The sequence below is a fragment of the Opisthorchis viverrini genome (assembly GCF_000715545.1).
Source record: "Opisthorchis viverrini unplaced genomic scaffold opera_v5_243, whole genome shotgun sequence".
In the NCBI taxonomy this organism is placed as follows: Eukaryota; Metazoa; Platyhelminthes; class Trematoda; order Opisthorchiida; family Opisthorchiidae; genus Opisthorchis; species Opisthorchis viverrini.
Genome location: NW_008751899.1, coordinates 540,713 through 559,021, shown reverse-complemented (window position 1 = coordinate 559,021; position 18,309 = coordinate 540,713). Strand labels below are relative to the sequence as shown.

General features: G+C 44.3%; 2 protein-coding genes across 2 annotated transcripts in view; one reads left to right on the top strand and one right to left on the bottom strand.

Moving 5' to 3' along the window:
• Window positions 1–445: 445 nt before the first annotated feature.
• On the bottom strand, window positions 446–6,080 carry T265_08882 (hypothetical protein; the record flags this gene model as incomplete). The annotated part of the gene is made up of 4 exons (XM_009174804.1): window positions 446–624; window positions 654–875; window positions 4,226–4,379; window positions 6,009–6,080. 4 exons carry the CDS (start codon window positions 6,078–6,080, stop codon window positions 446–448), a joined length of 627 nt encoding a protein of 208 aa, XP_009173068.1.
• The window catches only part of T265_14691 (hypothetical protein), a gene marked incomplete at both ends in the record, with an annotated part of 38,226 nt that continues 24,074 nt past the window's right edge, over window positions 4,158–18,309 (top strand). Inside the window, one exon of the mRNA XM_009174810.1 lies at window positions 4,158–4,448. Within this exon, the coding sequence (XP_009173074.1) occupies window positions 4,168–4,448 (281 nt within the window). The remainder of the gene's footprint in view (window positions 4,449–18,309) is intronic.

The window sequence follows — 18,309 nt, the reverse complement described above, 5'->3', positions numbered from 1 at the left end:
CTGCCAGCGTCTCAGCAGCTTAATGATATGTCCGGCCAGTATGCGGTCCTGGAAAGCGAAGGCACGAGTGCGTGGCCAGAATCTAAGCAAGTGTTAAAAAACGACTGACACTGATCCGCACTGTCAGTAATTGACGACGATGGGATCGATTCCGGTCCATGACGGGCATGCTGTTTGAGAACATCGTTTGGAAGACGTCTTCAGTCATTTCGGAAGTTAGTACTGCATGAAAACATTCTGCGGTCAACATAGACTTGAGGCTGGGTGAGATAGCTCTGGTGAGAGCGCGAATTTACTGACAGCAATGTGTGATATAAATTCTACCTCTGTCCCTCGTCTTCCTCTCTCTAGTTTTGGACAACCTGGAAGTATTCCAGCCCTCATGCTTCCTTCAAGTGACATGGCAGGCACCAAAAGGGTGTTACAGCTGAACGATACAGTTGAATCACTCGTTTGTCGTGCGCACCGAGTCCGCTTTATGTCGACCACCTAATAGATTTCCAGACACACTGAGTTTGCTCGCTTGTGCATTGAGACCTCTGGCAATCGCAACGATATCTGAGATTTTACATAGCCGTGAAAGGGTTTTCAAAGCGTCATTAAAGTTTTCTTTGATAGTGTCAGCTACAGGCGTTTGGGGCGTAAGTGGACACGGTAAACGTAGCTATCAGCTTCCCGCTTTTGAGGTTCCACAGACGTTGTCATACGAACTGCATAGAGGCAACCAACAATGAGTATCCAGTCAAGCAAGGGACCTTCTGCCGGGCGACTTAGGAGGATACCTACTCTTGCACGTTCTGCTACAGCGACCTCTGGGTCGCTGGAGGTTCGCGGCCGGAAGATATTGGAGAGTGGTGGACCAATTAGCCCATTCACTGTGCACAATAAACAAGAAATAGATAATTCACTTCGAAGATTATTTCGGTGCCTAGCCAGAATGCTACCCGGAGGAAGCAGGAGGACTGAGGCACTCAGGTTGCTGGAGCCTAGACAGGAGCAGTTGGGATGCTGGGGTAGGGTTCCAACCACATATCTCCCGGTAATAAGTTTGCGCCTTAAACACAGGTTTCTCGAGCTCAGTGGTTGACATGAGCGATGGACTCACACTGTGTTTGAGTGTACTTCTGTGAGCTACTTGTTCCGGTACGCAATCACGCATACGGCGGTGAAACCCCAACAAGACCAAACACCGACTGAAGTGGGCGTCCTGTCCTCATTACGATTTCATTAAACCTTGGATATCTTGCTGCTGATAACTTGACATTACCTTCTAGGTTATTATGATTGGTTCTTATGTATCAGTGCTATTAAGGAAGTGATAGCAAGCAGCCAAGCATATCTGTGTAGCATAACAAACAACGTTGGTTACGAGCATGGCTGGTCCGTAACTTAGTTGCCAATGCAGGTCACCTGATCACATGTAGTTGACAATGAAATTGCATCGGTACTGAAGCTCTGTCGCTACTGACAACTCCAATCTCAGCTGTACACGATTAACGAATTATGGAAATATTTTTCACGGCAGTAGAGGATAAGCACAACGTGTAAGTATTTATACTGAGCTGTGGTTTGTAGGGTGTTTTCAAACCACACCAAGCCCAATAGCTTTGAGGAAATATTCTTTTTCTTTTGAAATTCCAACGCAGGGATGACCCCTGAATAGAAATCTCGCGACCAAAGTACCTGAAGTTTTCTAGGATGGTGTGGCGTGGAAGCTGAGCATCGTTTGTGCCAGTTGTTAACGAAATTGACCGCCGGCGAGTCGCATTGTTTCTCGATTCACACAGAAGACCACATAAGTATCGGGCATTGAATTCTTAGTTTAGTTGTGTTTGTGACGTGGTGCGACTTGAGCCGATCTACTGAGTCACATTGTCGTTCCTCTTAACATACACCTAACGAATCCCGATACGAGGAAGGTCTGTCTGATATTTTCCAGATCCAGGTGTATCTTCACCGTAATAGTATGAAGCATTGCTAATTTGCGGCGTTTTGTAGGCATTCGGCAAGATTAGTCCTCGTGAAACCGAACGATCGCTGTGAGTATGCCGAAGAACTTCCACAAGGAATGGGGTCAGAATGATAACATGGCCAGTGAAGTGGCGTAAACTTCTATCATCTGCATGGGAATGCAGCTTAGTAATTGAAAACCGTTTTAGGTCATGTTCGAAAACACATTATGACAAACCAACAATGGCTGCACAACAAAAAAAAAGTTTTTCCTTTTCCGTTGGATACTCCCTCAGAAGCCATCACCCTTGATCGGTCCCTCGAAGTGTAGTCATGAAGGTACAAAAACTATGTATTCCCCGACTGACCAGGCAAAGATTCTACTTTTCAAAGGAGCAACATCCTCTCAGTGCTGAGAAACCTTGTTTGTTTATGGGGTTTGCAGACTGCATAGTGATCGCAGAGAGTAGCAGAGGCCTACTTCGTGTAAGAAGTCAGCCCTATAAGTGGTGACGCCACATCGTCTTATTAATGAGAAATCTAGGGCGATAGACCGGATTCCCCTCTCTGTGCTAAATGAGGTCTCCGTCGCCAAATTCTTTGTCCAAAATCATTATCAATGCGTGGTAACTATTCTTAGTCCGGTGTGACTGGGAAGTTCGAGTCTCCCTTGTTTCAACTGTAGACCTCAAGCCGAATTATTTCGTTACCGTTTCAAAGCATACTTGCCTGAGAGCCTGTGGAACTTGTGACAACGAAGGGCCTGACAGCTTTCGACAGGATTAGTCTCCTATAGGCCTTTCCAGGGACGTGTGCCTTAACCACCCCATTATTTCTCGGACAGAAGTTATTCTTGCCTATCTTCCAAAAAATCCCCTTACCGAATTTCGCACTAATCGTTGACCGGTTCTGTCTCGTTGCGGAGCATGGAGATGACTGTTTAGTTTTTTCATCACAAAGTTTTCCCAACTGATGGGAATTCACTGTTTTTCGGGAGGGCACTCATTAAACTGTAAGCGTTCTCTACATGTGCTTATGTGCTATTAGGCTCCGAAGTATCCAAAAGACTTTTGTGTCCTATTGAATTAACTAATGGTATAAAATTTCAGAGCTTGGGGTTCTACATGTGAATTTTAACTAAATATGCGGAGAGATGTGAGGCTATGAAAAGTTGGTTAATTCTTGTTGGGAATCTCGACAGTGTAGTTCTCATGGAATTACAGCGAGATTCGAACCCGTAGTCCCCAAGTAGGCCTTGGGTTGCTGCTCATCTTTGGGGCTGGATGGGGTTTAAACGGGATATCGCTTCCTTTGTCCTTCAGCCGCGCACTTCTTATCTGCTCTGTTGTGGTTGATTTTGAGTGATGAAGTCTCTAATGAAGGGCCGTCCAAGTTGGAGGAATATCGCGCCCGTAATCATGCAACAGCCATCGACCCCCTTGTTAGATTCTAGAGCGAGACAAAAGCAACCAAAACCTTTATTTTTTTAAGCCCATGAAGATTGTAATAAGGACCAGGATATTTGTTGGACTATTCTCTGTTGAATAAATTTGTTGGAGTGTTAGCAGTTATTTATTGCTGACTTTCCCACTCAGAACAACCTCTCCGACAGCAAAAAGCTGTTTGTGAGCCGAAAACAAATGACTCTTAGCTTTATGACAGAGGTACTCATAAAATTGCTTTCTAGTCAATACCAACGACTTGCATATAGAACCAGTTCGGTTCTACGAAAATACTTCATGGTTTACCTAATTTACGCCGTCTTTTAGCCACTCTTGATGATGCCGCCCGTCCGTATGCTAATTTTATTTCATTTCTTACTCATCAGTGGGTGGTTTGTCCGACTTATGCAAAGCCAAATTAAAACAATTTACCACCAAACTGCTACACAGGGTTGCTTTTTGGAGTACTGTAAATAAGGAATGTCTCAGGTTACTGCGATATCTGATAAATTGAAGTGGTTTTGCTGCTTGTCTACAGTCCTTTGCTAATATGTTGAATATTTTAGGTTGCATACTATTTGGCTCTTTTCTGCAGGTATTTTCAATTGCATTTCAGCCACATCAGTAATTGGATAGTTCATGTTATGTGTGCTGCGGAAGCGTTATCCTCTTCTTGACCTAATGTTATATTCTTCCTTTTCTGCCTGTTTCATAAATTCCGATTGAGTATTCAGTCTATCACTGTACGTTTTTGCTCATCTTCAGCTCGCACATTATGGCCAAGAGCACTTTCGAATATGTGCGCCGATTTGAATCGTTTGATCACTGCTTACCACATTCTTGGATCGTAGTTCGAATAGACGGACAGGGATTCGGTAAGTTTACAGAGAAACACGGATTCCAGAAACCGAACGACAAACGGGGTCTGCGTTTGGCATGTCGAGCAGCCGAGCGTGTAATGCAGCGCCATTCGGACATTATACTAGCCTACGGACAGTCAGATGAATTCAGCTTCGTCTTCCAACGTTCTACTGACAAGTTCAATCGGCGTGCTAGGTATGCCTCTACTCGTACCTTTGTCGTGTGTTATTGAGGTACTACTGGTCGAATGCTTTTTACTCATTCTCAGGTTTACGTAGTTTCTTTACCTAGTCAGTACCGAATGGATACAAGCTGTACTCATTTACTGAACTGATAGTTGTCATGTGTCAGTTATCGCAAACCGATGCTGAGATATACGATGATCCTTCTAGAAGAAATCCATTACCAGTTTGATTTGTACACGCGACTCCAGCTTCCTCGAATGAATGTTTGACGTGTCTGACTATTGAACCTCAGGCTGATTTTGACTTTCTTTTCTAACTCGAGCAGAATAATGCCATGACTCTCGATTGTGGACTAAAGGATTTGACAGTGCTGGTACTATCCATTAGACGGTTGCAGCTGTGCCTCTTAAATCAAGTAGTCTTCGTGTCACCAATCCAGTGATCGCACTGGTGCATGGATCAGCCAGTAGATCAGCCTAGGAAGCAACCTTTAACATGTGCTCACTTCCCTGGAGGAAATGATTTTAAGAGTCAAAGAATTTCTACCATAAGGTCCTTCCAAATAAACTTGCCACAGAACCCAACTGCTGTCATGTCTGAAGCTCTTACCCCGATTAGCGTCCAAAATTTTTGTCCTTGGTCGCAGTTAGGTGGCAGCTTCCCGTATCGTATATTCTATCTTTCAAGTAAAACTTCCAGTAGGCGTCAGCGGAGTGAAGGCATACCATTGGGTAGGAGGTAGTTAAGTGAACCATGCATGTTATTCAAGGAAAGAAATCAAAAAGCAAATTTCTCAGGGCTGTTTTGTTTCCGGTTATTAATGCAGTCAGTGTCACGTGAAAAATGAGGGCCTGATCAGTTTGATGAACAAAAAACAAATGGTTCAGTTACCCTTGCGTGTGGTGGTTGGCTGACTGTGTGAGTTTCGTAAGGAATGAACAGCGAATCTGCCTCTTGGATCCCGTAACTTATGTAGTCAGATTGTGTTCATCTGTGTGTCCACCGTTTGGCTGGTTGTAGAAGCTGAGTTTACCTATCTCTTCTGTTGACGCGAGGCCTATTCCTCATTTCACACATCCAAAATGAAGAGTGCTCATTCCCCAGATCGCTTGTGGGTTGGATGTATAAACTGAGAGTAAACTTCCACCCTTACTTCAGCTAGAGGCAAATGCATTCTCCACCTGGAGCGTGTAGTGCATTCATACAAGAGAACAAGCCAACTCAGTCGAAAGATTTGTTAGCTTGACACGTTGCTTCACTTAGTGGAAGGTGCAACTGTAACTCACGGTTTATTCAAGTAGATACCGACGTTGTTTGTATGACTCAGTCCAAACAATTTTAATACATAGAGACGAAACGTGAAGTCATTTGACTTGGTGATAGTATTAGGAGCCTTTACAAGGATAGCAGTTATCCTAGAGTGCCTTCCAATGTTCGCCAGATTTACGAAAACTTATTCGAAAGTGGTCGTTGGTTTGTTCGTTTAGCTGAACAGTTTGATTGAAAACGTTTCATCACTAGTCGAGTACCATCATTAATGCGTTGTTAGGGAGCTGAGTAGTAGTGTTACGTGGGTGTTAGGATACGTGCTGCTAGCCGGGGCCAACCTTCGATCACGATTAGTTCGGTCGGGCAGTTCCATTGTTTGCTCTGTTATCTGAATCTTGATTGGTTGATGGTCGCGTGACCTTTGCGCTTGGTCTCCTCTGCTCTTTTACTCTGGTCGATGCTGGATGCTTGTGACCCTTTTTGATCTGCCTGCCAGTAGTTCCTTGTTTCTCGGCTTGTGAATCTGATATTCGGGTCTCCTTGAGTATTCCGTTTGAGATGTTGGTCTTTCGCAAGTAGTGATGCGCAAACTGGATTCAGTTCAATGCATCGGTTGGTCGAATATGCCTTGGATTACCATGCTACTAGAAATTACCTTCCGTGTTTTGTGTCTCCGTGTGCCGAAATTTTCGTGTTTTCCAGATTGAATTTGTGGCCCTCTTGGTCTTCGTATATGGATACCAAGGATAGGGGGTCGTGTCTCCTGCTGGCAGCGTTATGACCCTTTATTCGTGTGCATAATTGATCTGGTATATCAAATTGTTCTAAAGTGGCAACTTGCCTATGATTTCCTGGAAACCCCAACAAGCGATAACCACCGTCAGGTAGAAAAATACGTAATTCTCATTGGTTTTGGGGCTAATCTGTTAATGTTACCTACGTTCCAATGATGTGTCGAACGGAGAGCAAACAACGGAACACAACTAGGAATAAATAACACCTCTGGGTCCCTTAAGTTTCTGAGCCTTCCATATACTTATAAAGAAGCTTTTGAGCCTAGGTTCTCTTTTCCCAAGAGCCGAGTACGAGATGCTTGTGGTTAAAAAACATCCTTTCTATCGGAAATTAATTTCGAGGACTGCGTCTAACCTTACGTTCTCCTTCAATAACCTTAGCGAGACAGACAATTGTAACTATGCCGCGTGGATGTCAACATAGTTTTAAGCGAGGTAAGGCAAGATGATGATCATCATCTAGCGCTTGAACACAGCAAAGATATCTACTAGTTGGGTGTCCAATGATCCGAATTTGTGAAGAAACACTGCTTTCAGTTTGTTTTCAGGGATATTACGGCTGATCGGCAGTGTTGAAATTTTGTAACCAAACTAGTTTCGCAATTGGTGTGGTACAAACAGACACTTAGATTCCGAACTTATCGCTTAGGGAATCCACACTGTCCTTCACAGAGCCGGTTTCCCTCTGTATCGACTTGGTCCCAACGCCATTTTCATTTTTGGTATTTTTATATGTCCATTTTTGTGTTGGAGTGGTGTGATTGCCGGGAAATGACACACTCCAGTCCACTGAGCGTTCGTGAAATTTTTTTGTGATCAAAATACGTATACGTGAACGAGTTCCGTCTAATCGTTTTCTCGAACCACCGGTTTCTTTCAACTTTGATTTAATTTCGCTTCCGCCTGGGGCTGAACATCTCATCATGGGCGTTTGTCACCGAACAATATTTTCGTTCTACCGATTCAACGTAAAGCTCAAAACTCAGACCTTTTGCCTTGTATTATCAAATAGCTCATCAAGTCTGAATGTCAAGAATGCAACTGTCTAGAGGAAAAATAGCTCACTGAGTAGGTTGTTGTGTTTGCGTATTCCGATACGGATTCTTGTGTGGGTAAAGTCAATTCAAATTCTCCAGAAGCAGACGTTGGAACAGTTAAACACTTATCTGCAAATGGAGATGGTGATGACCCACTTAAACTATTTGTTTGGTTGTACGTGGTGTCATGTCAAGACTCTTCATGACATCCACTCCTTATTCACGGAGATACCATATTATCTTAGATGATTCCAAAATTTTACAACTGATGGTGATAAAGGGAACTGGTTTTTTCATCGGTTACTCAATAATTCAGCTATGTAGTTGATCGTTCCTCCAACGAGTTGGTTCGAGTTGACACTGGTTTCTTGTATGCGGGGTAGTGTCGTAGACAGATGATGGATGATGATGTAGAGACGGCAAGGCATGAGGAAAGAGCTCAATACGGCGTGCCCGTAATAGGTGCTCTCGGGTTGAGGAAACACTGGAAAGAACAGCCATTCTTACTGAGTAGTACGATTATTGGCACGCGTTGTTGATTTTCCAAACGATCTTTTTACTGGAAAAATTACACTTACCGCGTGACTGGGTATCCTTTACATGGAAGCTGCAACTCTGGAGCTCGAAAACTGTCGCATGTGGAGTTTGCCACTTATATCGAGACCTTGTGTGGGTATGACCATAGTTATGTAGAACGCGAGCGTATTGAGTTTTCATGATATGCGTCCAGGTGTGTTATTGCTGCTCTCTGATATTTGGTTGGATTCTCTCAACACCTTGATTTGTGGTGCCTAAATTCTTTCGATATTTTGACTGTCACTACGTAATTACTTGACCATATAACTTTTCACCAGCTAATGAAACAACAATCATGGTCCTATGCCGAAGCTACCGGCTCATGGTGCAGGTGTACATAATCGGTGAACTCCAATTTATCGTCTGCCAATCACACTGTTCTGGACACGGTGACCACTCGCGACTGGAACTCGAGATGTGTCACTTGTGGTCTGACAAATAGTTTTTGTTTTGTGGTCTATTTAGAACGTAATCAACCGCTTCAATTTCGCAACCTAATTGCTGATGCCGCTAGCTGAGTGGAGGAGCTGAACTGCAACTGTCACGTTGGCCACTGGCATCCGAATCGGAGTTGCTGGTCAGCAGTGGTCAGACAACTTGACGTCTGTCTGTAGAGTGGGAGCCGCAGCCGAATGTGCAGGCCTGTGATAAGTCGTTAGCTGGCCCAAGAATTAGGACACAGCAATGGGCACTGGTGCCAATGACGTATTTATCGTTAATGTACCGGCGTCACCCAACAAATTTCATTTTTTAGCGTAACAATGCATCTGCTCCAGTATAGAGCCATGCGAATGTTCTGGAGAGCCGCCAGGAACAACTGACGGAACACTGAACACCAAGGCTCTGCGGATAGCGAACAGTGGGGTTGAATACGGTCTGATGCGATGCCTCCGTTGGTTAGGCCACCTACGACTGGAATTCGCATCTCAAAACTAATTGCCTACAGTCAGCCGATGAATAGAGTTCGGAATTGAAGACTTCCGAACTTCCACTTATGGGACAGTCCTCAGGTAAGTTTAAAAAGAGGTGACTTCCATCTCAGATCCTGGGAGGACCTGGCACTCGGAAGAATACCCCGGAGGATTGCATTGAAGTGCGATGGACCACACTGCCGTCAAATAAGTGAACAGTTTCGGCCGTGTGGACTCACGTACCGTGTAGAGCCACATAACTTAGTTGGGTTGGTCCCATGAGTGTACCCAGTGTACTCACCAGTCTACCTGCTAATCCCAAACCCCTGGGACCTAGGTATGTTTGTCGCGTTTTGTAATAGCAGTGTTGTGAAATGTAGGTAGCTCGGTGCGCTGCTTGGTTTTTGGCCTGTTCGCCGAGCTTGGCAGTAGGATTGCAAACGTTTCATCACCAATCGAGGTGACATCGTCAGTGTAGTGTTGAGTGGGTCTGCAGTAAACCGTGCACTGACGATGTCACCTCGGTTGGTGATGAAACGTTTGCGATCCAACTGCCAAGCTCGGCGAACGGACAAACAACCAAGCATTTTATAATGACTACCCACACGGCATTGTCATCCTAGAGTCAGTGACATCTTTGGTCTTACGGTAAGTGGAATGTCGCTAGGTTATTCGTTACCAAATTGACCGTGTGCTAATGAGCAGCCCCCAGTAACATTTGCATGATGTTTTACTGAGAAAGATGTGATATTATGTCGAAACTTAAAGGGTTCGACCAATGATGCCGGTACCTCAATCATAAACGTCACTAGTGCTAGTGCCCATTGTTACGCCCTTGTTCTTAGGTCGGACAATAGCTTGTCGCAGGCCTCTGTATTTTTATCCGACTATCCTGTTTCTTCTGATCCAAATTGGCACCAATAGCTTGGAAGCAGTGCTACATTCGGTCGAGCACAAACCGCTTGCGCACATATCTTTTGGACCGATCGCTGATGATCAGCGGATTTTCTTCTGGCGCCAGCCAGTCAGAGTTGAGAGGTACCAAACATCAGAGGAGAGCATTCTCCTCAGGACCTTCCGGGTGCTCTCCACAGGGGAACTGTATATATATATAACCTGCGTAGGTAGGCTGGGGTGCACTATGATAATATTTCCATTCAATGTACCTCGACCGTCTCGTGTCTGTTCCAATGCGCATGAAGTAGCTTCTTTAGGGACAGTTCTGGTTGCTTCTTGTTGCATTCTGTCTATCAGCTATTTGGACAACACAAACTTTTAGTTGCCTGTGGTACTATCAAGTTGCAGTAGCTAAATCAGCAGTCATTGGTCCTAAATCAGGCACGGATACCGGTCTGTTACTATAATCGCCAGGCCGCCCGGTTTTTAGCTTGTACGCTCTGTTCTATCAACCATTTTGGTGGGTGGATGCCATAGTCTACGTCTGTTTACACTAAGCTGGAAGGTGAAACACGAGTGCATGAATTACCAACTCATACGTCTATGTTTCCAGCTGTCATTTTATTGACCGCTGATTCGGATGCACCTTTTGTTGCTGTGCCTGGGCGAGCAGTAAATATGCTGTGACGGACACGTCATCGCAGTTACTTATTAAACACCTCGTATGTTTAGTTGTCGGTGTAATCCACGTTGTCTATTGTGTCAAACAGTGTCCCAAGTGTTCCACGTTGTGCGTTATACTTCATGTTACAACATACGCGCATTGTTAATCTTGGCAGTAATTTTCTGTGAGAGCAACCGTTATGAATCATGTAGCAAGACGTGTTTACCTTTTCACCGACACTTGAACTTTTTGACCAGTAGATGAGTCATCATAGGTTCGCACCAGTTAATCATCAACTCTCATGTAAATCTTAACTGAGATCCTTTCAGATTGTCCCTGGTGAGAAGACTTTGATAGTTCCAGTGTTTGACGTGTCCGTGTCTATCTCTTTACACATGGGATTTGTAAACTTCATGAAGAGAATTGTTTCTTAATCCATTGGAGGATTTCGGGACCGATTGAGTAGTCATCGTTTCAATCGGTGGCTTTATTGCTGAGCAACGTTTCACTGTTGACACAAAAGCTTCGTCAGACCAAGTGAGTAAGTTACCTTGTTGATCGGATTTTAAGACTTACACTTTCTACTGCCCAACTCGAAGTAAATCAGTGCATTACAAATATACATGTATCGCGATATCTCGAACATAGTACCGACTGAAATATGAGGCTGCCTAAGGCAGCACATTCAGTTGCCTAGAAACATCACAAACGAGAGATTCAGCTGGGTTCCAGGTGAGTCTCTCGAAAAACCAAATTAGTCTGCAAATAAGTGTATTTCGCTAAATCAGTGCTCTCTTTCCATGTATTGCGAAAATGATGCTACATATTGCGTAGTCCTCCAACTCGCTAGATATCTAGGACTTTCACTCAACTGTGTTAGCGTAACAGAGACCTTACTTCCAAAACAGATGGGGAAATCGTCGACACGTACAATTGCAAACAGCATATTCTTCAGTCATTTGGTCACACAGCTCGAACTTAGCGCCCACAACACCTTCAGGATTTAAATTTCGCCCTTTACAGCGACCCAACATCTGAAGCTTTTACCACTACCCTCTGTGTTAAGAAATAAATGCAATCCTAATTTTTCTGTTGAGAAATTTGCAGACGTGATTGTTTCTTCATTTACTTCGTACTTTTGTGTATTGATTGGAACGGCCGATACATGCAACAATAAGAAATGCACTCAGTTGACTTCAACAAGAAGGAACATTTCACATTCCCGTCTAGCGGATCGATAACTGAAAACTGACGTCGCTACTGTGAGCACCTTTGGCGACTTTCACATTGGATTAAATGTTGCTATCGTTCAGCTCCCACAAGGGCGTTAATTCTGATTAGTTTGAAAAATATATGGACTGGAAAATTTACTATTCCTGCGGCTGATCTATTAATTTCAAGTGTCTCAAATTAACGTGGACTCCGAGTATTCAAGTGTACGGCGCCTGAGCATATGAATAACTCAAGCGGAACTCTAGATCATGTGTTCTTTTGAGTTCTTGCTTAGGAATTCTTCACATGGATAAACTGAGCCATGATCATATACTACAAACTTGTTGAATTCAAGGGAGTAGTTCTGACTTATTTGAAGGATTGGTGAGTGAAATTTCATTGTGAACCCATCGTGAACACTAACATTGGGTATCCGAGGTCTCTACCAACGCTAAAGGACCATTCCTACTACGATCTTCAGTGAGCACTTTCTTAGAAGTCCGCATGACGAAACTGCGACTTTCATTCCTGCCTTTACTTGAGCACACAGAATGAGGCGCCTGTAAGATACCAGTGAAATAACTGCATTCCAGTCTACGGTGGTTAATTACAAATGTGTACTCAGCGTCACGTTTGATTAAGGGTCACGTCGACAGCGTCACATCAACAGCGTGACATCTACCATCACCACATTTACTGCACGACAACAAAGGTGCATGACGTTAGTAAACACTGACACTCGTAAAACCAGTACACCGAAACCGTCCTGAATTCACTGGATTGTGACTGAAACGAAGTGTAATGGATAAAACGCGTCTCTATAGATATCTTCTAATGGGTCCTCAGATTCACAGTGCACTAATTGGCGGAAGAAAATGGATGCCATCACGATGCAACACCACCAATCTATGCAATGTTGTACTGATACTACTACAAACTCTATTGCGGTGTTTCTGGAACAGTTGAACTAATCTGTGAGTTGCAAGTATACTGACTTGTATGTCCTCGTATACCATGTTTAGCAATGGACAGTGCCTGAAGCACACGACTGTTCAACAGCAGTGCATCTGCATCACTTATTCTCATTGATATCTTTGGTCTCCATACTGCGAGTCAGTCGTTTGTGCAACGTTCTGCACACTTACTGTTCACTGAAAGGAAGGTCAACCCAAAAATAAGGTCTTTCAACTGTTGCAGGACAGCGCACTTTTGGAATGTTCTTTTGTTATCTGTCCTGTTGTCCGTTTACGTGTGTTTGCGTAGCCTAGACGCGAAATTACTCAGAAAAGCTGCACGATTTTGCCTGGTTTCGTTTTCTGTGATCCTTTCGGTCTACTGTTTTCTGATGTGACAGGTTGCATCGAACAACTTTGGTGCGTAATATCGTGAACCCGGAGTTAGAATATTTCATCATCTTGAAATAAGTCGCAATACGTGAGAGTTTCGTTGCATCATATAAACCACTGATTCGTCGTTTTTACTGACAAATTAAAGCGAGATGAATCTGACTTACAGGGTAGCAGCTACGAGTCGCAGAAATCAGAGTTAGTATTGACCGTATTTAGGCCATTACATTACGCTCAATATGATTTGATTCCAGGTTCATGAAACTCCTTTGCTAAACCGCCGGTAGTATTCTGATCCAGCAATATGTTCTCGTGCCTTTGGTACTCCAGGGTCCAATTTATAACTATACTTATCGTAAGCTACAAATGGTTCAGGTTTCCTTCTGTTACGGTTAATTGACGATCTGGTAAATGCCATGCAAGAGGATCACAACGACTTGTCTACTTTTAAGTACATCGCGGGTTATTGCATTTGGGAAACCAAAGTTGTTCAAGACAGTTGCCTGGTCGCGTGCCGTCTTGGGGCTGAGCTGTTCCAACTCTGAGGAGATTTTCAACGTCGATTTGCTGGTGCAGCGAGCCAGATTTTTAAGATGAACCCAAACATGCCACACGATAGTTTCCAGTTTTCTCTTCTGCTGTATCAGTGGTTGGATAGATTTGTGAGTGCTCACTAATTATCGGACTTGTTTCTGTAAGATGACGTCGGATCAAACGGAGGTCGACCTATGTACCAAAAGGGCTGGGGCTCGGGAACCAATGCGCGCATTACACCGGCATACTGGCAGTCCTTGGCATGGTAGAAGAAACCTGTGCGCCGACTCGACCGACTTTTACTTCCTTCGCTCTGTGCCTCTAAGCAGCTCACCCTATGGTGCTGCTTGTCTACCCATCACCAGTTCAAAAGATTGTTAGGCTTATTGAAACACAAGGTAGAAGCCCACCTCATCCACAGATGGGAACCTCTTACAGTTCTAGGAACACAGAAAAGCCTGACTCCGATTCATTCCTTCCAAAAACACTTCAACAGCTTGAAATGAGTAAGTATGTGGACCTAGCTTTGGGCATTACCCAGTTCATGTTATCTTTGAATGTTAATCAGGAAAGATTTAAACGGTACTCCGTTCTTCTTGTTCGATGTTCAGCCATGTGTTCGTATCTTAACATTTGTAGGGGCAACTTGAGCAATTACTTTTTATGCGTGTATAGGTTGGTTTTCCATAGGTATTCAGTTTGAATGAATGGGTGAAGTATCCAGCTGTTGGTTGTTTGATACCCCGTTCATCCTGATCCTATCAACTTTTACTAAATATCTAGCGGCAGCTGAATTTTATCCGACTAACTCCCGTCCGTCGCTTCAGGTCCGTACGGTTTGCTGATAGTGCGCGATGCTAGTTAGTGCTAGGCTGCGCTTACTTCGACCTTCCGCCGTCATTCTCCTAGTCGATTATTTCCCAATGGAGCCAGTGAATGGGTGAACTTAACCAAGTACAGTATAAAATGCAAGTCTATCCAAGCGACTGATGAATTTTACGGAACGACGTCAAGTTTTGATTTCGCAACATCACTTTCGTTGAGTTTTCTATGTTTGTTTTTGTTGTGTCTCTCTTAGGACAGCTTATCTCATAGATTGGACCAATTTCGGCCTGACCCTTCACGTATACGGAGGGGGAACAGCTTTATTGGATATTGTTACCTTGTAATTTTGTATAATTTCGTCGCTGATTGCTTCATGTATTTTCATTTGGAAATCAATTTTTCCGGCGATTCTGATCCTCAATGCTCTGGCGACCATGTGGCATTCAAACTAATGAAGAGGGGCCTTTAGAAGGCCCTATTGACGATGCATGCCCTAAATTGGACATCCCACTGTCCGACGATTTTATCAGCAGTCGACGCTACAGGTGGTGATCGAATACTTTTTACGAAAAAAGTTAACGCCGCTTGTTACCGAAATTTTTCGGGTTTGTCGTTTTTCACTATGAAGGAAGTTGCTGTTGCTTCGAATCACTGCAGTCGGTTTGTGAGTTTAAAGCTGATGCTTTTTACGCTCTAATCAGGTTGCTCTGGGTAAAGTTTGACACAGTGGCCAGTGTGGACGTGAGCCTTACTGAGTTACCTCGAACTAATAGAAATTAAGTATCCATATAAGATTAAACAAGCAAACGTTTTTGCCTAGAACCCAATTGTCTCTTGGGCGTTGGAATTAGATTGGTTTTATACGACTTGCGCATCTACATGCTCTGATCTGTGACTTGCCATTTATGTCAGCTCATCGGAAACTTCGTATAATAACTGCCAAACTTCCTTGGCTCAGGTTAGTTGTTAACACATACATACACCACCACACACCACTCTAAAAATGGTATATTGTACAGTTGTACAGTACTTGTAGCCGATCGGACTACAACACAATCTGGCGCTTGACTTGTGACCACGTCTCACTTATTAACCTTGAACTATTTCTAAATTTTGGAGGTTTGCTGTCGTCATCATTGACAGCCTTTAACTGGTAATTCATACCTGCAACCGAGATGGAAGCAAACCTCGGCAAAGTGGAAAGAAAAGGAGAGAATAAGGACTTACTGCGAAGAAAGAAGTCGATCAGAAATAAGATACCTGAACTCTTACATCATTAAAATGAACATCCTGGCATCATGCCAAATTAAGCCACCATCAGTGGGACTGACCTAATGTCCCTCAAGAACCTCATCCGAAATTAGCCCAGCGCACAGCGACAAACTAGCTTTAGCTGAGCCAGCCAATTAGGAATTGACAGTTTGCGCGCCATTGTAGTCCGTTGCATGCCGCAACGCAGTTTCCAGCCACATGTAAACACAATGATGTAAGTTCCAGCGATGAGGGTGCGAATATCCCACGGCGCTCTCTGGGGCTATAACCGCTTTCTTTTTCACGTTGTTACCTCAGTCTGTCCCCCGCGAATATTCGTCAACGACCGTTTGGAACGGTAGGGTAGACGGTGGTTGAGCATACATAGTGCATGTCCCAGCCACCAGAGACCTGGTAAGTTTAAGCTGCTGCTCTAATGATTCTGATTCGTTATCAAGTACCGTTGTACAGAATTATGAAACAGTAATCGTAATAGCGTTTCTGAATGGTGCGCAGTGCCGAGAATTCAACTCTACGAAGGACTTTGTCGTTCATACTTACGTTCAGCGTGATCAGAGTTTTGCAGCACTATCAGACACAGAAGTGACCAAAGTCCATTCACGTGCACTTTGCACCCACAAATTGTAGAGCCATTCTTCCGGACATGCAGTCACTGGACATGCCTTTTACAATTCAGAGAAGCACTCGAAGTCGTGGTGCGCTTTGCGTTTGTTGGAAGTTGTATTAGTTCTGATTGCAGTATGACAGATGAAGTCAATGCACGAATCAACAAGGGTCGTGCTTTGCGTTTTTGGAAGTTGAATTAGATCAGATTGCAGTATGACAGATGAAGTCAATGCACGAATCAACAAGGGTCGTGTCGCGTTTGGCAATTCAAGACACCTATGGCATGGAAGCGTTATATATATGCATCTTAAGGGTCGTATTTTTCAGGCAACAGCACGGACTGTTGTGTTGTATGGCCTTGAGAATTGGTCTGTTCGAGCAGTGGAAGTGAGACATCTTCAGGTCTTCCACAATCGTAGTCTCAGGACCGTAGCTCATGAGTTGGTGTCGGTGAATCCGTAACGAGGTAGTTGGACAGCGAATTGTCGGTTGCGCAACGGGGACTTCCATCGAAGAATGTGTCTAGCAACAGAAGCTGCATTGTTTAGGCCATGTATTGTGTATGCCGAAACATCGTTCGCCGAAGAGAGTGCTGTTTTTGGTGTCCAATTCAGAGTAGCGAAAGCAGTTAGGCCGACGATCCTTGATCTGGCAAAAGGCTGTGAAGAAGGTTGCGAAATGTCTGAGTGATGGAGGTGCGACTAGCCTTTCACGATGGAGAACGCGTGATCCCCATTGCGTGTCGGTGAATAACGAGGTAGTTGGACAGCGAATTGTCGGTTGCGCAACGGGGACTTCCATCGAAGAATGTGTCTAGCAACAGAAGCTGCATTGTTTAGGCCATGTATTGTGTATGCCGAAACATCGTTCGCCGAAGAGAGTGCTGTTTTTGGTGTCCAATTCAGAGTAGCGAAAGCAGTTAGGCCGACGATCCTTGATCTGGCAAAAGGCTGTGAAGAAGGTTGCGAAATGTCTGAGTGATGGAGGTGCGACTAGCCTTTCACGATGGAGAACGCGTGATCCCCATTGCGCCCGTTTGAAGACTCTGCAAGTGATGGCTACTAATCGGCGTCAATGTCATTCTTATCAGTTTTTACCCAGATTGCCTGAATGAGTGTTTGGGGGTGTAGACACCTCTGAATGATTGTGGTGGACTAGCACTAAATCTCTTCACCGTGTGATTTTATCGTTGTCCTATTGCCGATCTGCAGTTATTTGCGGGCGTGAAACTCACGTGGGAAGCACAGCCAGCGTACCACAATTTACCGTTCTGATCGACGTGCAGCTGTGTAATTTTTATCACTTGAGCCATCGCGCTGCTGGTCCTGACGACCTTCCACCTGCTCTTTTCAAGGATGGCGGTGGATTTCTCAGCCAGTACCCGTCTAGCCTATTTGGGTTTATCTGGGAGAACGAGACCGTCCCAGACAACTGGGGTGAATCGATAGTAGTACCCATTTTCAAAACGGCTACTCGCAGTGAATGTAGCAACCACAGAGGCGTTAGTTTGACGCCTGTTGTGACAAGGCTTCTGGCGTCATTAATTCGTCGTCTCATGGCGGCACGCGAAGTCTTGACTCGTGAGAACCAAGCAGGATTTCGACCGGGTAGAGGCTGCGTTGACCACATCTTCACACTCCGTCAGGTGTTAGAGCAACGCCACATGTACAGACGATCCACAATCCTGGTATTCCTTGACTTCAAGGGTGCGTTCGATTCTGTTGATCGATCAGTTCTGTTAACTACACTTGCTCAACAGGGTATGCCCCAGAAGTTTGTAAACATAATCTGATCCCTATATTCACATACTTCTGGGCGGGTGAGGGTGTATGTTGAGCTCTCCAAAAGCTTCCCTACAAAAAGTGGTGTCAGACAAGGATGTCCACTCTCCCCATTCTTGTTCAACTTCGTCATCGATGAAATAATGA